At 33.7% G+C, this 20594-nt stretch overlaps 1 protein-coding gene across 1 annotated transcript in view; it reads left to right on the top strand.

Annotated features, from left to right (window-relative positions):
• The first annotated feature begins 415 nt into the window (after positions 1 to 415).
• The window catches only part of LOC143252407 (uncharacterized), a 37175-nt gene continuing 16996 nt past the window's right edge, over positions 416 to 20594 (top strand). Inside the window, exons 1-15 of the mRNA XM_076504487.1 lie at positions 416 to 514; positions 2136 to 2273; positions 4025 to 4393; positions 6214 to 6399; positions 7460 to 7593; positions 8603 to 8744; positions 10792 to 10960; positions 11865 to 12181; positions 13179 to 13400; positions 14471 to 14670; positions 15311 to 15557; positions 15874 to 16027; positions 16539 to 16681; positions 18506 to 19447; positions 20058 to 20552. Of these exons, the coding sequence (XP_076360602.1) occupies positions 6393 to 6399; positions 7460 to 7593; positions 8603 to 8744; positions 10792 to 10960; positions 11865 to 12181; positions 13179 to 13400; positions 14471 to 14670; positions 15311 to 15557; positions 15874 to 16027; positions 16539 to 16681; positions 18506 to 19447; positions 20058 to 20552 (3172 nt within the window). The 5' untranslated portion in view covers positions 416 to 514; positions 2136 to 2273; positions 4025 to 4393; positions 6214 to 6392. The remainder of the gene's footprint in view (positions 515 to 2135; positions 2274 to 4024; positions 4394 to 6213; positions 6400 to 7459; positions 7594 to 8602; positions 8745 to 10791; positions 10961 to 11864; positions 12182 to 13178; positions 13401 to 14470; positions 14671 to 15310; positions 15558 to 15873; positions 16028 to 16538; positions 16682 to 18505; positions 19448 to 20057; positions 20553 to 20594) is intronic.

Raw genomic sequence — 20594 nt, 5'->3', positions numbered from 1 at the left:
GAATCTAGCAACTGTATCATCATCGTACCTGTACCAGTATAGTGGTCGGTGTAAGGCAGAATTGATCGCTTGAAATTCAATCTGTGTCGTAAAAATGTTTGCTAGAACTGGTGACATGGGATTGATTCCCCATACTTAGGCCATTTATTTGTAGGGAGTTTTGGTTAATGAACATAAAGTTAGGGTTTCTAATTGGTTGCTGTGGGTGTGTATCAATGGGTTGGGGTTTTGGATATAAAGTTCTAAAGCTATCTTGCAGGCTTCAGTTGTTGGGACTTTTGTTAAGAGGGAGATTACATCACAACCAGCAACTAAGACTTTGTGATTTAGTTGATTAAGACTATATTTAAAGTTAAAAAGAGTCTTTCAAAAAGGAGCTGGCTGATGTTACGTATTTAGAAAATACACTTACCGAGGTTGTATTTAAGTGATTCACAGGGCGACATTATTGGTCGTGGTGGACAAGGCTTGGGGGCGCTGTATAGTTGTGGTGTGCATGAGTCGGTCTTTGTAGGTAAGAATAAATGTTTTCTGAGGTTGTTTTTTTAATTTGTAGTAGTATTCGTTTCAATTGGTTTCATGTGTTACTTTACCACAAGGTAAAGTATCCAGTTCTAAATCGTTATTACAATTAACGTATCTCCTTAAGGTGACAAAGAGCATGGTACAGGAAGTACACATCATTGATTTAATAAAAGTTGACTACTTGAGGATCTTGTACTGTACACTGAATTTGTGTCCAATGATGGAAGCAACCTTTAATACTAATGTACGATCTTAATGGCTTGTGCAACTTAACCAGTAGGTATTTATTACGGTTGAACACATCACTTAGCATTTGGTCAAGTCTTTTATCACAAGAAGGTGTACATGACGGATCTTGTTGCATGTTTGGGAATATTTTATGGTATTCATTTGCATGAACAATGACGAACCCTTAGGATTTGACTAACAGACTAAAACAATGTTTAGTTAAAAATATTTTGGATCTTTAGTAATATAAAAACTTCTCGTTGGTTAATAATATCTGGCGTGTTCGTCGACTTGTTTCGTTGACTTTTATGGTGAGTTTTGAGGTTTCTGGATAAACTTGCACTTAGGTTATCTTAATGTGAGTTCTGCAGTTATGTGTTGTTTGTCTGTATACTAATAGTGATTCTGATGTACATCTACCCAGAGTATCTGATTTTTCACACCTTGGGTGTTTACAGATTATGGTTTGTGGAGTGTTGAGAGTATATTCACATAAGGTACGTTCTTTAAGTCTGTAGTTTTCACCAGGAGCGTACTTGCTACACATGAATCAATCTAACCGTTACTTATTGTTACAACTGTTGCTCGATGTTTTATGCGAATAATTTTAAGATATTGGGAGTCGTAAAAAAAACTAGTTTGAACTTGTGGTTGATGCTAGGAATACGTATTTTGTAATGCGCGTGTAATAGATGAATGAATGGATGTCTGTCTTTTCATCAGTAGAAAACTATATCTTCATTTATCTCAATGTATTGGAAAAGGTACAAAAATGTATTTTGGCACGTTTTGTAACATTACTGTACTTGTTTATTATACTAAAACTTAAAGAAATGCTAAAGATGTGACTTAACTTCTACAAACATCCCGGTCGCACCAAACATGCTCGCCCTGCCATCCGTGGGGGCGTTATGTTATGATCAATCCCACTATTCGTTGGTAAAAGAGTAGCCCAAGAGTTTGCAAAAGGTGGTGATGACTAGCTGCCTTCCCTCTAGTCTTACACTGCTAAATTAGGGACGGCTAGCGCAGATAGCCTTTGAGAATTTTGCGCAACATTCGAAAACGAACAATTCTACGAACAATTGAAAGGTTTTGGAAAGTGAACAGTTAGTCAGAACTAAGTGATGACTGCATACATGTTTTATAGTTCTTTGTATATGCTACCTTTTAACAGGTAAATTATTAACATTAAATTTACAGATGATCTTCAAGTGAATAATTATTTTAGTTTGAGTTGAATATTATATTTTTGTCGGTTATTTCCCTCTTCTTCTTCCTCCTCCCCCTTAAAAACAAACAAAAAAAAACAACCCTGAGGGTGAAGCAAAGAGAAGATAATTTACAAACATTTAAAGGATGTTTTTTTTTTGTACCCGCAGCTCTGCCAATACTTTAGTTTCTGCTGACACCGCTAGAATATCACTATGTGGAAAATGTGGGTGATTTCGACGATCAAAGTAATAGTGTGTTTAAATGTTATTCAACCCATCCTGGCGAAGGTGAAAAATGCAAAATCAGTAAGTAAGATTTCTATAACAAAACAAAAAATCCTTAACTCCAGAATAGAGAAACTTAGTGGTAGTTTTTGGTTTAATATATTATGAATTTAAAATGTTTTCAATGTAAGGCAGTGAACTTTAACTGAAGACTTTAAAATAAATGATTTTATTCCATTGAAACCACAAAATTAAGTCTATTTCTGGTGTTTTGTCATATCATTTGAAACTTTTGAAGGAATAACGTTATAGCACTTCATACAATTCACCATAATAAAGAAATTTCCTCTTCTCGTTAGGCCGAAGACTTTGTACAACGTACTTAAAGTTAACTGCAATTTAACTTTTGGTTCAGGTAGTTTTTTTTCCAGTCATAAAGCTACAAAAAATCAAAATGCATTCAAGCCATGTGAAAACAAATTCCCTTTTTTATTAAGGGGGAATTTTTGTAAAACTTTGTTTATAGGAGCAAAAATTATAATTAACGAGACTTAAATATCCGAGGTGGACTGAAGGAAAATGACTAAAGCCTTAATTTTGAACAGATACATAAAACTGTTTCGAGTTTCTTATACACATTTAATTGCGTATAGAAAATACTGACATGAGTAAAAGGTGATTTTTATCAAATACTTGCAAGTTACGAGCAACTTTTATGATTACTTTGATTTTTTTTTTAATTCATTTTATTAAACGTTGTTCACTACAAACTCTTTTACGTACAAGGAAAAAGTTTGAACTTTGATTATGGAACTTAAGTTTCCTCTGATATTTCTCAGTTTTAATACTATTTTTATATAAATTGACGTTTTTAAAGTAATATATTTAAGTATAAACAGCTATTCTTGCCCTTACTTTTCACAAATATTTATATAAAACTTAGTTCAGTATATTTGTGAAGATAAAGTATTTATGTACGGTAATTTTCACGGGGGGTTATATCTTAGTTCGTTTTGTTTCGCCTGAAACTAGTCATATTTGCCAAAACATTCGTACGCGTCCAAATTTAGTATTATAGCATATCAAGATGTGACCGGTTTAAATTTGTTAACTTCTATTGTGAATTAGTTTGTACCACTGAACACGTTCGACAGAAGTTTTACAAAACTATTTCTATTTCATGTAACAGTTATATAGTAACAGGGGCGTAGATCCTACGGGGGATGGGAGAATACATCCCCCCTTCATTTTAGGTGAGTGGTATGGTGCATACAATCATCTCCCCCCCCTACAGTTTAGTCTGAATTGTTTTATTGCATCATAGGCCTACAAATTGTTTGTTCTTGTGATTCTCGTTTTCTTACTAAGCAAGTTATATAATTAGGCCTAGATGTAGGCTTTTTCAACAGCCGAAATGTACATCTTTAATATAGGCGTGCTTCTAAGTTTTTCTAATCTAAGCGATAGTTCGAAAGTATCAGTCAGTAGGCCTAAGTATAAATGCAAATATCGTGGCAACAAGATCACTCTGTGACTGAACGTTTACAGCTTTCACGTTCACGTAATCGGAGATTGCCAATTTGCAAATTGAACAGTCCATATAAGTGGTTGCAAACATCATTCCCTCCCTTCCCCCCCTCCCCATCGGGTGTAAAACATCTACGACCCTGTATAGTAAGAATGGCAACAAAAACTGGGGGGGGGGGGGCAGAAATTGTATTCAAGCAAAGAATATAACACAATGACATGTATTTCTGGATTTGGGTTTTATGATTCTCAATTATAAAGGTAGTGAAAAACAAATTCAATTTTTTTTAAATAACATTTTACAGGACTCTGAAAGTTTAACAGATGAAAGTGATGTCCAACACACGATTTTTAACGAAGCTCTGGAAAAGGCTACTCTGGCTGTTGTAAGGCAATATGAACCTCTCCATTCCAAAGCAACTCCGTGGGTAAGTGATGCGCCAGAACACCAGAATTTCACGTGCACAGAGAACAACAGGAATTGAAACGGGAACCCTTGAACCTACCTCCTTACAACCAAAAGGATGAAAGGACTTATAAGGTTCAAAGGGAAATTTCGGATGGTCTTGAATGGCAAAGAGACTCATTAGAGCACTTATATTTGGAAATCCCAACAATTAACAAAGATATTTGGACAAGTTATATTAAAGGATATGACTTTGGAAGCAGAGAAGGCAAGTTTTCAAATTTGTGAGAACAATCCATAACCCTGTATATGTATTCCAAATATTAACTCGCTGTCAGAAATTAGGTGTATTATACCTAAACATTTATTTACTCTTGTTTGTAAACGCAGTTAAGATTATGAACTGCAAAATTACTTTTTATTTCTTTCCCTTTTCCATGCAAGTACATATACATAATAAAATTTCAACAGAAAGGAAAGAGCTAAAGAGTACCGTTTTAACTTGGATGATGTGTTAATGTTTGAAAATTAGTTTGAAATGGGAAAAATTAAATTGATATTAAATTGTTGTCTGAAATTTGATCAAATTCTCTTTTCCTCGGGAAAAGGGAACTAGAAATGGATCTCTCCGATTGTTAAAGATAGCTAATAAATTTATCTCCTAAAGCTTCCACTCCAGTTTTTATAATAACTGTTTGACAAATACAGTAAAGCTTCAAACAACAATTACTGAAACTGTCAAAATAAATTTTAACAAGTTCAAAAATAGGTTTCCCTGTTACTAGTAAGGTTGGCGTTTAGTTGCATGAAGACTGCTGGATATTGATGTCATATAACCAACATTATAAATGCCTTAGTTACCTATAATAAACAATTATCGGATGTAAAGTACAAATGTTGTTTACCAAAACCTTAATGGTTTGTTATAAATGTAAACCAAATTTCACTTTCGTCTTACATTATTCTAAGTGAAACGTCTAATTTTCACCTCTAATGTGCATCGGAATCTATACTGCTTGTTTCTTTTCTGCTGTTCATTTCGGTTTACAGGTTTTTTTTCTTTCAACTGACATTATTGAATATTTCAGTGGATATTACGTCATTGAAATAAATACAGGATTAGTAACGGAGTAATAAGACTTGTTTCTGAAACGGTTAAAACTGCTTCTCAAAACAATGGAACGAGAACTCAGTTTCGGTATTATGCAACAATCTTGTACTTTTTGTTAACGTTCATTTGTGTGCTCCGGAATGGAAAGTATAATGTGACTGATTCATCGATAACCTAATTGTTATTAAAAAAAATTCAAGTTTTTGTTGGTTTTTTTTTTTTTTACTTTTAAGGGGAATACTCCTTGTATTAAAAAAAAAAAAAAAACTAAAATTGCAACAGGTAAAACTATTAATTATACCTCAAAGTCTAATCTTCAGATTTATAACTTTGCTTCTGTCATTTGTGAAAACCAATGATAGTCGTTCGGATGGAAAATATTTCAGGCTCACTGTAATTGTCTTCTCTGTTCACATCTTAAATGATGTAAGAACGTTAATAACCTGGCGTGTTGGCAACACGTATAAATTTTATTCCTGGGGCATCAAAATTTCCAAACTGAGATAACCCTCCCCCATTTTGGATATTTACAGTTGTGCTAACCGTCGTTTCAAAACTTTCACTTTAAATTTAACTTTGCCATAATATTTCAAAATGTTTACATTGGTATGGTTTTTGAAATAGTTAGTGTTTGTGTGATAAACGCAAAACAAATGAACAAAAGTCAAATTTTTTTAATCTAAAAATTATCCACTTTTAGGCTCATCTTTATAGGCTACTTCATACCTGGAGTTTTTCTTTTTAATACATGGAATATAGAAATGTTAAAATATTCACTGTCTCCACTTTCAGACCCGGGTTGTTTATACCTCGCAGAAGGAGCTCTCGATAGTACATTAAAAAATATAACTGTTTCTAATGTTCTTTACACGCTATTTTCTATTGTTCTTTTACTTTTAAGCTTTTTTCTTCTCTATATATGTAATTTTAAGATGTACAGGATAAAGATAACCAACGTTATTGTAAATAATCAATAGTGCATCTCGATGCTATCACTACACTAACCCCACCACGTGGTACTCTGGGAGTCCATAAATGGAGAAGCACCGTATTTCGAAGCAAAGTTATTTTACTTGCAATCAAACGGAATTCATTCAGCGTGTACGAACCTATACCGGCAAGAACACTAAAAATATCTGAAGTATCTACTATTGAAATGGAAGGTAAGGAATCTAGTTGTGCGTAACTTTTACAAACTGTTTTAAACTTCGTGATGACGAGAAACCCACTTAAATTAAAATGTATTCTCAAGACAAATGGTATAGGTATTAATCCCTATTTTAATTAAAGTTAATACCTATAACATCTATCTTGAATGGTTTTTAATTTTATAATTGCTGTAAGTATGACTGTTTTTGAAACATAACACTCAACGCTGACTTTTTGGCTATCCTAAAAAAACAAAAAAAATCTAATTACCACTGACTATTACAATAATACCAGCAGAAACTCGCACAATATTTGTAGTTAAATAAGGATCTTTCTTCCAACAGCACTACTATAAGAATATGATTTCTGAAATTGATATAAATTACAAATGTCAAATAACGAAATATTTTAAGACCACTTGTCTTAAATCTCAAATTTGTAAATTAACACTAGCATGTGTACATCTTTCGGCAAAATTTTGCTCTAACAAAATTAAAGTACACTTAAACCCCATTAGTACATAACGTTAAATCATAGAAAAACAAACTTAACTTGTTAAAAACTATGCTTCTAATTAATGTTCTCGCACAATATCTGCTAAATTGTTTGTTTACATGCGAATTTTATTTGCATCCGTTAAAATAAAATGCGGTACGCGCGCGGATTTTCAGAACGAACAAATATTGAGTGTTATAACATATTTTAAAAATCTTCCAATGTTATCTTTTTTTTCGTAATTCACAAATGTATCTTTGTTAAATCGTCGAGTTACGCCAGAATGTTTTCGAATTTAAAGATACTTAAACTACGTAATAAGTTGACATTAGTGCATAGCTGATACTGTTTTTATAATATTTGATTAAATGCTTTTTATATAACCCCCATTCGTTGTGTGTTTATTTTCTTATCAGGCTATCTGCTGAGCCCACCGAGGGGATTGAACCTCTAATTTTAACGTTGTAAATCCGGAGACACCGCTGTACTAGCTAGGTGCCCCATTCGTAGACTATTAGTTTCTCACCGCCTACTTCTCAAGCTTTTTGCTGTTGTACAATAATGTTTTTCTCTTCAAAGGTATTCTGAAAGATGCACAATTTTTTCATGGGAAAGACTTTGGTCCAGAATATCTCATGATTTCATCACTTGTTTCGAGGACGTGGAGCAAAACAGAACTTGTATTATACAACTTGACTGACACGGATCATCCGGTGAGAAACTGAATTATAAAATCTCTATTTATTTTGACTACTTTATCCGTTTCAGATCTATTAGAAAGTAAGGATTAATAGTATTGCAGAATACGCTAATTTTTTTCATTACTTTTTTTTCCACCTGGGTCAGCTTCTATCAATATTGGGTAGTGTTTAGCAGATTATATAAAATTATAAATTCGGTAGCTTGTTTGATTATACGTGTTTACAGTGGCTTATTTTTCACAATACCAAAAAACTCTTCCTTCCTCAGATATACTATAGTCATTTTAAATCATTAATATCGTTTAACTTGAGACTTCAACATTCACAGTAGCTCTTCGCCGACAAAATCCCAATCTAGTAAAAATCGACATAAGTGTTTGTTAACAACGTAGTGTAATAAAAATGCTTGAGTAATAATGGACCTAAAAACAAAATTCATTAATCTCCTTTGCTCAACAGTTTTAACTGTAGGGCTGAATTTCAGTATCCATTAAAAATAAAATGCAGTATCTTGTAATGTTAAAATGCAGTTTCGCCAGATAACATTTTAAAATGTTTTGTAAGACCAAGGTGCTTACTTGTATTTTACAAAATAATATATTTAAGAGATGCCAAACCTCTAGTTGCGATTTATAATTGACAATAAAACCTTGCAAATAAGGAACAGATAAGCTTGTCATCTGTTAGATGTACTTGCATAATCCGCCCAACTGATTTTAAACGTATAAACTTAAGTCCCACTCCTTTAGACTAGTACTGCTATACACTTTCACGTATTAAATATCCGTTTAAAAATGTCTACACTGCAGATTAGGCCTTACTTTGCTTTTAATAATAATGACATCCTATTAGTATTAGGATCCCAGATCATTCGGAGTCTTGCATTTGTAACTAAATGCTCACGTACAGATACTGTGATTGCATAACCTCTATTCCGATTTTATTAAATATAAGCGTAATAAATGTACAAGTTAATTTTTTTATCTAAGTTTTCATATCAGCGTTATTGTCCACGTTTCAGCAACTGGTAAACGTCTTTCAAATCGACCCAAGATTCGAATATAATAAACTTATAATTGCAGAAGAACGTTTCGTGAGTTTCTTCCTGATTGACACCAGTCGAACTAAGGATAATACAGTAATGTATTTTTTATCACAAGAAAGTAAGTTTTTATCTTATAAATTGATCTACTGTGAAGATCCGTTAATCTCCTTTCCATCTGATTTTAGGGAAATGACTAATTTTACTTCTATAGTAAACTATTTTAATCATATTTATTTCTATTTTTAAACTGTGTACAGTTCAGTAGTATCCAGCTAATGTAATTGTTCTTTTCACAATTTTTTGTCAGTAAATACTGAACTTGATTTACTTTTGTATGTGACTTCCCCCCCCCCATCGAAATATGGTTAACATCTAGCAAGACTCGGGTCTACAGCTTGCCAGATTTAAGAGAAGGATTACTTTAACAGGTATCTTAAATTCAACTTTGAACAACTATGCAAAAAACACGCACAGGGCAGATGAAATACGTGGAGTTGGTAGGTACACTGTTAAATTCTACTTTTACTCGTGAGCTTCTTGTCTAAAATTTAGAAACCCTGACAGAGACAGACCGTTTAAAATATTCCACACCTCGAAATGCTGTATACAGACAGATGTTTTAGAGACGCATCCTCCTGGAGGTGAAAGGAAATTTAATATATCACATCATCCCTTAAGTAATCTCCGATTATAGGTTCAGAAAAAAAAGGATTTCAAATGTTTTTTGTTATTTAATCAATGATGTGCCTTCCATTATTATTAATTACCTCCTACCAACGATTCACAAACTTCTAAATATTATTTCTATGAAATTCTTGGGGTTTGGGGTGAAACGAATGTAGAGAGTAGTTTTGACATCTTTGTGTTTCAAGCTCTTTTCTATCAAGATAGTCCTGCAAACTTCTGAACAGATGATAATCATATGGGGGCAGTTTCCGGAGAATAAGGAGAATTTGGAAGTTTTTCCTAGTCTAGATCTTCAATCTTTGCAGATCTGATCTTTGCTGTAGTCTTTAGTCATGAAAAATGTTTACCAATGATTAAAGCAGACCTCTTCTTTCAGTGCAACAATCAAGTGCTCCAACTGTTGACAATAGAAGTCTGATGTAATCGTTACATTGAGTGGCAGCAACTTAAAGTGGATCACACCAACAATATTCCACCAAACTCTTTTGGGCTATGCTTTAGCCAGCTTACCTGCACTGAGCCATTGTCTGCGGCGCTTAACATTTTTTGGGCAGGTTAGTGACATCAATGACAGTGTGAATGCCCACTCTTGCTCTAAGATTGGCTTCTTTCAAATCATGGTGGACCCATTTTCCAAGTTTTGGTACATTTGCAAGCTGTTGCAGATGACTGAACTGTTGAATGGGTTGAATTAAGCTTCTGCGCTAGTTATTCAACTGTTACAGCACGATCCTCTTCAAGTGTAGCCAGCAGCAAGTCATCATTGAACTCAACAGGGCGACCTGAACGTGGCGCATCACTTAAGCTGTAGTCAGCTGATATGAACTTCTGAAACCACCTTCGACATCTTCTTTCATTGACAGACTCTGCACCATAAACATCTTGAACGTTTCGTGTAGTTCCTGCTGCACTATTACCTTTTTCAAACTCAAAGCATTATATGCCCAATGTACTCCTTAGACACATCCGTCTTCATAAAGGTTTATTTGATTAATGATCTAAAAATGTGGAGTTTGGTTAATGTCTTTTATTTGTCTGAACACTTTTAAACCTGTCATACATATTTTAGTCATTTAAACCTTCTGCAAAGACGGAAATGATAATTCACTTTCTGTATTAAATTTTCGGACATTACTTATGGGATGACCTCATAGATAAAATTGCCACCAACTAACTGCTGATGGAAGGGGAGTAAGTGATACTCATCTACTGAGCAATGAATTAAAACCTAAGATGTCGAATTGGAGATTATTTTTAACTCTGACTGGCATTTATCTTCCATATTTCGAAACTATTACATCCATTCTGTAGACTTAATGTTGAGTGAGACTAAAGTCGGTTGTAACTGCGAAGAAAATTAAATGTATCTATCATAAACGTCTTTTATGAACTTGAACAAACGAAACTATGGCTTTTTATATTTATTTTTTTAAAGGTAGATGTTAAGTTAACAATCATTTGAATCTTGTGTAATTCAGATCTTGGAGTGATTCAGAGAACTCGGGAGGTGTGGAGCTTCGTTTCTGATGTGGTATGTTTCCAGCAAAACTGTGTGTTCGTAAGAGATGCTCCAACAAATGGGGCTATTGTATATCGCATGACTGTTGATCGAACGTCTGGGCAATTCAGCATGCATGAAATACAAAGGTGAGGTCATGCTGTAGCTATGAAGTTTCATTGATAACGATTTCATATTTGCATCTTGTTTTATGTTGTAAATTCTATTCTCTTCGTGGAGAACATTTTGGAATTTATTCCAATCTGATATTTTAATATTACGATTACAATAATAGTTATTTTAAAAATTTAGATTAGCTATTGTAATTTAAGTGAACGCTTAGCCAACTGGACATTCATAGGTAAAATCCTTCTTTGCAGGTAGGATATTAGAATAATAAGGTGGAATCCTCCATAGCCACGGCTGTAACTTAATATAACATCGGTTAATAAATATATCTGAGTCAAGTTTGTATGAGGGGGGGGGAATTCTGAAACATGATGAGCGTTATAACACGGGTAATAAAAGTCATGTGTAAACTTTGCTGCTCAAATATTGAGTTAGAATAATACTTTCGGATTTATCTCTCGTCCTCGGTGCTACTAGTTAAAGTAACATCTCGCAAAGCTACTGAACTGAGCTGTATCTTTTGGTTTAATAATGTTCTTGGTTTATTTGTTCAAAGTTCTTTTCGTTTTTTCGCTCCTTACTGTCAAATTGTATCTTTCTGGTACCATGTTGAACTTTGGATTTCGTTAAGGTGTTCATTCTTAGTTGTTCATTTACTAACACTACTGAAACTAAGCAAACACTTTAAAACCGGATATATTTTTTACAACAGATAATTTCACTGGAAATAGCTTCTCGAATAATTAGAAACAATTTTTATTTACTCTTCCAAAAGAAGTTTACAACGGTGAAGGGCTTGTACAAAACTGAAATTAAGTGTGTTTTGTTCCATCAACACAGACTTAACAAAAACATGTTTACGATTAACTACATATAGACCTGTTTACGTCACAATTATCATCTAAAGATGGTTTTCTGTTTCAGGGTTAAAGAAGTGCGATATGCCGTTGATGTTGAAGTATTTTTATATGCTTCTGCCAGATTAGTAGCTATAGCAACCAGCAAAGATCAATGGATTTTTAAGTGGGAGAAACCTCAACTTGAGTTTTATCAGAAAATAATAGACCTCCATAAAGGTATTGAATGGAAACACGTTCCCACAGGTGTCTGCCATTCGGAGCCGCTATTGGTGCTTAACAGCGAGACTAGTAAGGGAAGCACCCAACTATCAGTCTTCAGGTTTGTCTTCAAAGACCGGTCTTCACTTCTTCCAAAGCTCGAAAGGTTTCAGAAAGGTGATGGTAAGTTTAAGGTATCGCCTAGGGTAATAGATCTGTTTTATAAACGAAGATAATTAAAAGGTAGCCTTCTAATCTGTACTTATCTGCTCGGCTCTTTCTAATGTAGGAAATTCATTCGCCGAGATAGTTAAAAAAGAAAAATGACTTTACTCAATTTAAAACTTTCTAGTTTAGAAACACCTACACGTAATTGATACTTTTACAGCAAACTTTAGATGGTTGTTTAGGCTGTTAGAATTGAATTTATAATACTATAAACAGACAGTACATTTATCACTGAGTGAGCTACTAATAGAAGACCAAGCAAGGCGTAGAGTTCAAGATGTCTGAGTTATGATCAGAAATTGCGTAATTCTTACTGTTCCCACTTAAAGTGCATCACACTTTAAGGAACTTTTTTAGTTTGGGTGAAGTTGACTTGTTGCCTTCCACTTAGCCTTCACCTTTTAAGATTAAAAATTGGTAGCGTAGATACCTCATAGGTCTGCACGAAATCCGGTAATCCAGTTCTGCATATTTAGGAAGTTTCGCGACAACAAACCCTGAAGTTTTTAAACCACCAGATGGTGTATTGGTACAAGCTAAGACGACATGAAAACACCATAATAATTATTAGTAGACACCGCTAAACACCTGTGATCAAATCAATATCTTTCTTTAATGTAACATTAATTTTTGCTTTAATTCAGGATTTCTATTAAAAAATATATATATATAAATTCTAAACCAAAAATATGAAAGTTCTTATATATCCGATAGAGAAATTAACCCTAACTTTATTAGTTAGGGCAAAGCTTCATCGTACTTAATTTTATCAATAAACTTTATCCTAGTGCTTAATACTATTTTAATTTTGGATAATTTTTTTTAACATTTACATCCCTGTAAATAAAAATGTAAGCACATTTTTGACGAGCAAAAACTAAGCGTTATGATAATACGTGTACATTCCTCAAGAAATATGCTTTAACGTTTGAAATGCTATGGTTATTTACAGGTATTCCAATATGTGTGAGTTGGAAAGTGTTTCGTGGTAGTGGACAACACGACGAACAAAAATTTACAGATCTCAACTCTGCTCAGGGAGAATGTGTGCGGGTACCCGCGTGTAAAGCAATAATAAAGTCCTCTGGAGGTTTCTTCCTTTCTTTTGACTACCACTTTCGATATATAGATCGATTATCTCCAGACATATTTTATGCAAAACAAACTGACTCAGGTAGCTTCATGTTTCAAAATCATTACTTTGCATAACCTGTAAACAAATATGAACTCGCTTTGGACTTTAGTGTAACTTAGTCCTTTTACTTGGATTAAGGTAATCATTTAAGCATAATTTTATCTTTAACTTAAATTTAACACTGCACCCAACTCGATACGGTAGTGTTAATATTTCTATTCCTTTAAATACTTACATATACGTACGGAAGAATCTTTGTAAAATTAGTCCGTTGTTAAAGATTAACTTGGGTATCTTATTTCCTTCTCCTTAAAGGAAGTTGTACACTAATTTCTGTTGTGAATTCAGAATGTAATTCAAGAAGGGTGAAGTACGTTAAGACTACTTTAGTGCATATGAGCTTTAAAGTGTATTTTCTATTTCGTAGGTCTCATTCTAAAATCGTCATGTTTTAAATTCATCCTTCCTTTTACACATGCATTCAATAGCCTGATTACATAGAATTTCATGCGTGCGGTAACTCTGCTACTGTTTTATGTATTAGCATAAATACTAATACTCCATCTGCCGTAAAATAAGCGGCAGTTAAACAGCATCGAGGAAACTTCTGACGATTTTTCGTATCTAGGTAATTTTCGATAATATTGTGCACTGTTGCTTGATATACGTGGACGGCATTTGCTATTGACCTATTTGTTCTTGGGTTTTACCCCCATTAAAAGTTGCTACATTTTTTACTTCCCACGACTGGGGTATGACTTAACTCTTTCTGGATAGATCTGTTTCTCAAGGCGATGCATATTTGTATCTCATTAAGTAGGCAAAACATTTGTATACGAAATAAATCTTCAATCTGAAAACACCTACGACTTGGGTGTGTGTGTGTGTGAATGTTTTGTGTCAAAGTCCTATCAATAACAAACTATTCAAGTGACGTCAAACTATTAAAATACAGTTCTGATGCATTCATAACTTTGTCTCGTTATCACATAGCTTGGCTTTTACTATTCAAAACTCTTCTGATATAATTTTCTTAATCCTCTATCGCTTTGAAACATTCCCAAAGATCTAAAATGTATTCAATTATTATTTACACTTTTATGTTTTAGGGTTTACTTGCCACTACGACATTTGGAATTCTCCAGCCAAAAATAGCATGACTTCATTTTTTACTAGAAACTTTGAAATATTAGTGGTGCCTCACGAGAGACATACCATCATGTACAGGTTTTGGTATCACTACAACGAGGTGCCTAATCCAAAAGTTGTGAGCCTTAGTAACATGGAAAAACTTTTCTTTCATCTAAAGGTAATGACTATCATACAATTCGGTCAACTGTTTCAAGAACTAAAGCTATCACGTATAACTAGCTTAAAATAAACTTTGTCGTTTAACTTTTTCGGTGGTTACTCTTTTCTTTTCTAAAACCAAAAGAAACTTAAAAATTGTAACTTCACCACACACACGCACCTTTATTTTACGTGGTTTTAAACAGTTACTATTAGAACATCACGCTATGAACCGCGGACTATGTCAAATTTCTGTTATTGTCCGGAGTTATTTTGCCACTTAATATATTACCTATAATGTAATTAAATTTCGAAAAGACGAAAATAGTTTTAGATTTAAACATCTAAAGTCGGCAAGCAATTAGAAAATTCTAGACCTACAACTACCTTGTGAAATTTCAATCACTTTTCATATTTAAGTTATTAGCAGCGACGTTTGAGAACTATTTTCATACATTCTTCTAAATTTTATCACTGTGTACTAAACCTCTGTAGCTGTAATTTTTTAAACTGTAAAGCTGTGTACACTAGTTTAGTTACAAATGCTAACTGGTCTTTTCATCAGCCACGGTGTGAAGCAGATGAAATTTAATTTTGGGAAGCTTAATATTTTATACTTATTACAGTAGTTTAAGACTAACTAATAAAACTATCTTCAGAGAAAAATAGATGAACAAGAAAAACGAACTCGTGTGATTGAAGAACGCTTGAAAAACTCTGTCCGTCAAAGAGGAAACCAGGTAATTCAAAATCGCGTAGTCTCCAATCACTTCTCTAGCGACGGGTTTTTTGGTGCCTTAATTGGAAACAAACAAACGTTGCAAACAATGACAGATGCATCTTTATTGGCCAAAAACATCGAGGACTTAGAAATTGAAGTAGAAAAGATGTATTCATTACTGGAAGGTAAGTTGTATGGTTGATTTAGTTTAAATGTAACAATCAATGTGAACAATTGATTTTGTAACTTGGTAACTGCGTTAATTCGTAGCAACGCTAAGGTAATTATAAAATGTCTCTTCTATTAATTAATTAGGGCATATACATTGTTTCTCATTTAGATTTCATGGAATTCAAACACATGTAATATTAACGTTTTTAAAAACTCGCTTGTCTGCTTTATTAAATTTTTTTTTAAAGAAAAATATAATCGCATTGTTCATACAAACTAAATGAAAATTGTAAATGCGCTTAAAGACATCGATTAAATATTATCTTACAGACGTCGTCCTAATAAATTCTCAAATCAAAACGCTTATTAAAGGAACCAAAGTTTTCAAAGGGCAGGTTTTATGTGACGGGGTGGAAGGAAGAGAAATAACTCTATATAGGTCAAGAGATATTAATGTTCAGGAAATGTTGGCAGTAGTTACTAGGTAAGTATAACATTTCAGATGTAATAATTAAGAAAACTTTACTTTATCGTTTTTAAATATAAACTTCTTACTTTGTCCTTTTTAAATCAATAGCAGCGGTGCACAACAGCATAAAGCTCCTTCTGCAGCTTTGTCCTTAGCTTCAAAACATCTACTTTTGTAAACGACTCGATTACTTTAGTTTCCACCCCTTAAGTTACTATACCTTTATTTTAAATTGAATAAACATCTACCCTCTTCATTAATAGTACTCTAATGTACGAGTCTTGAAATATGTTTGACAAAAAGCAATATAACCATTGTGTATGATTGGATTAAGCATCTTAATTTTATTTTGAGGGTAATTAATGTCTGTCCTATAGACTAATATTTCGCACTAATTTATAACAAACTCCTAAAACGTAACACTTCTCGCTGTAAATACCGAATTTATATTAAGTACCTTTCCTCAAACGTATGTAATACAAATGTCTTACAATTCCAATTATATGGATTCAATGCATCTTTTCAGAAAAGATCGGGAACCACTACCTGTGCAGGATATATCTTTCACGGGAAGGGTTCATGTTCGAAGAAATGTGAAATTGGGTTGTTGTATAAACAAGATCGCAACACCTGAATTATTCACCACTAACACTGAGCAGCATATCGACGGTAAGTTTCTTAATCTCGTAATACAAACTAAACCTTACCATGTTCATATAATATCTAATGTAATCATTACTTAATTATCTAACAATACTTCAAAGTCAAATAATAACTTCAAGCCTGAGATTGAAATAATACTAACACGTATCGGAACAAAGATAGTACGATAAACATCTACTTTAAAGTATTCCAACATCTTAAAAGTACATTCGCTTACCAATGAAATTCGCGCACATTTCTTGGCTCAAAGTACGAAGCCTCTTAATACTAAACATCTAAGCGCACTAAATCATTTAAACGATTAGCAGAATGTTAAATGTGTTAAGTACAACTTTTCATATTGCAACAAAACCACTAGACGTAGTTGAACCCACGAATGTGCTATGTCCAGGTTCTCATGAAAATGGATCAAAACAGTTGGTAGTCCAGAAAGTTGTTTACAAAAGTAAAATGCAATCCTAACGGAAAGCTGCTCTTAAACCTAAACAAACGCATAAACATAACCATTTCACCGATAAGAAAGGATTAATGTCAATGTAACCATTGGCAAAAAACATCAAACTAATTAGGTATCTAACATACGAAGAACGTGTAACCAAACTGTTAACCCACATGATAAAATTAACCTCATCTTCGAAACTCATCTGAAAAAATCGCTTGTACCTAAAATTATCAAGCCAAGAACTCGCTCTTGTATCCAAAATTTATTGGAGTTATCAACCATATCCCCTCTTTACATAGATGCATGGTAAATGTAATTACTAAATAGATGAAACATTAAGAATTTTGTTTGGGTAAATAATTAAGGCAATAACCCCCAACATCAAGAAAGGCAACGCACAAAAACATACTTCATAATAAAATTGATATACGTGTAGCTTTTTATCTACGCAAACTATGAATAATATTCAAGTATTCGACAACCCATACAAGTAAAATTTTCAAACTACCTTTTATAGGTTCATGTCCAAGGACTTCACTCAGATATATTTATGTACTCTTAGTATGACTCCACTAAAGATAAGGTTCACGGATCTCGTAAACGAATAACGCCCAGTAACACTCAAAATCCAAAATACTTTAAATCCCACACCCAAAACTTTCCATCCAGAAACTTGGATTTGCAGGTTTAGCTTCTGCTAAGTATTTTTACTACAAATCAAACTACCTGAAGAGTGTAAAACTAGTGTTATGAACTTTCTAGTCTCTGGAACAACTCTTAAGTTATTCCAAAAAGGAAAAAAATTAACCCATCAAAACAACGTGATAACCCCGAACATTCCATGAATAATCCTGTACTTGTGTGTAATCTCCGATACTGGAACTCTTAAACTAAGTAGAATAATTCGATATTCCGTCTAGCATACATTTCGAGTAACGTTAAGTGGTTTACCACGTGTTTACTCGTTTTTCTTGTACATTCAAAAGTCCGAAACATTGGAGAAAGGGACCAATAAGTAATGCCTATGTCTGTCTACCATACTTCAATGTCGCAAGAAAAACACCATATTGCAATAATACTAAAATATTCACAATAAAAGCCACGAAGAAATTAAAATACGCCTGTTAGGAACTGGCTATCTTATTTTACAAACGTTCTATAAAGCCCTAACTGGTGCTTTTATCAATTGATAAGACAACTCTGGCCACAGAGGCCCATCAAATCATTGTACCGTGCATTCGTTGTTTATAACTAGTCTGATTTTCAAAACTTAGATTAAAACTGTGTGTTCAAAATAAATGTGATAGATATATCGCCTACTTTCGAACATGCTTGTCTAAAAGGCGCAAGAAGTTTTTCTTTTTAAATTCATCCCGGTTTTCTTGCAGGAACCCTAGAATTTTTGTCGCCGTTTCAGGCTGAGTCCATAGTTTCAGTAAATCGTATCAACGCCGTTCCTCCGACCAATATCGTCTCCCTTCAGGGAAATACTAGGATAACTACCCACAAAACGTTCTCAAAAATTATAGTTAATTCTATCAGTGGTAACAGCATAGATGGCGTTAACGTCACTCAACTTTCGAAATCAACTCTCTTAACTTCGGGTAAACAGACACTAGAATTTTTACGTATTTCTTCACAGTATGTTAAAACCAACGACATAACTTTGTCTGGTAAAATAAACAATATGTTGTTATCTTCGTTGATCGAAGACTTAGCCAGAGTAGATACGCCTACCATAGTTCCAGGTCATAAAATCTTTAAAGAGAACTTTATAATTGATGAGGAGTTAGTAGCACGAGAAATAGACGGCATTGCTTTACCCCGAGATTTGTTGTTGTCTTCTATGGAACAAACTATTTCGGCCAAAAAAGAATTTCTACAGACTGTTATGACCAGTGTCAACGTAACTGGTTACGTTGACCACGTGAGGCTTCCATATGACGTGGCTTCCTTGAGGGGATCGGACTACTTGCAAAATACAATCACATTTAATCAAGGTTTACTTGTGAACCGTGATATACACGTGTACCAGGAAACGGATGGTGTTGATATATCTTGGTTAGAACGACAAGTGAATGAACTTACTAGGCAAAATCTTGGAAAACTTGGCGTGATTATCAACAACTTGGAAGTTCATGGGAGAATTAACGAAGTAGATGTTCAATTTCTTCATCAAAATAGCATCTCTCACGAGGATGAGATAGTTATTTTATCACGAAAGACTTTCACCCAACTGAATATCAAAAAGGTAGAGGTTATTCAGGAACAAATAAGAGGAGTTCATCTGTCGGATTACATGAACGTACATTCGACGCAGGATATCACAGGTATGAGCGCTATCTTATAAGTTAACTTTATGTAGACGTATTTGTTCAATTTCATTGACCTTTACTTATTGTTGAACAATATAGTAATTAACGTATCAAATATAAGGGAGTTTCGAACTTCAACGCCCCCAACCGACAAATGGAAGGGCACGTCCTTAGTTCACACATCCATAATTCAACCTCATTTTATTTGTTTATCAATAATAGTATAGGAACAACACAGTAAGCCTGGGTTAACGTTTCACTGAGATAACTGTTGCGTATGGTTAATACATTAAACTTGTTCTAAAGAAAGTGGGGAGGAGGGAATCTACATAACTGAAAATCTAAGCTTTCAAGAAAATACTACTTTGATTTTCAGAATAAATCTTAAATCAATCTACAATTTTAAATTTTCATTAACAAAAATTACACATTGAATAGTCCTGCATTACACCCACTTTTTAATAAATCAAGTAGACTTGGAAGGCTACTATAGAAGTTTTTGTAACATCTAGTCTTGTATATACAATTAACTTTTTTTAACAAGTTGAATATTATATTTGATTTTCGAATACTTGTCTTAAGTTCTGTTTCGGTTCTTTATAACAAATGTATTTTTTCTTCTTAGGGAACAAGATTTTTCGTGTTCCAGTTAACTTCAGTAATCTAAAATGTCCAGTCGTCGATAATGTCGGACAAGATATTCTGTCTCTTTTTAAATTAAAACCCATTAGTGATGTACATGTAACTGATTTTCTTGTGGTTCATGGCTACATCGATGGAGTAGACATTAATGCATTTGTCATTAAGAACGTTGCTCAAGAAATTGGTGCTCAAAAGACAATTACCACTCTTTATACAAACACCTTAAACGTTCAAGGTGACGTTTTGTCTTTGTCAGGTAAATTTCATGACTCATTCGGCCGGCTGATTAGTAGTGGGATAAGATTATCCGAAGAGGAAACATGGCGTCAGTATGTTATATTTGGTAACAACTTTTTCACCAGTTTCTATGTAGGTGGAACTGTGAACAACGTAGACTTTCAACACTTGGTTGATAATAGGATGTCTCTCTACTTGCCTCAAAACATCAGTGTGCCTATTTACCTCGAATATAGCCCAGGTGGGTGCCTTATCTGTCCACATATTAAGTAAAGGAGGTATT

This window comes from Tachypleus tridentatus, chromosome 6 (genome assembly GCF_004210375.1).
Source record: "Tachypleus tridentatus isolate NWPU-2018 chromosome 6, ASM421037v1, whole genome shotgun sequence".
Classification (NCBI taxonomy): domain Eukaryota; kingdom Metazoa; phylum Arthropoda; class Merostomata; order Xiphosura; family Limulidae; genus Tachypleus; species Tachypleus tridentatus.
Note: the sequence above shows the minus strand (reverse complement) of the source record. Positions and strands in the feature narration are given on the sequence as shown.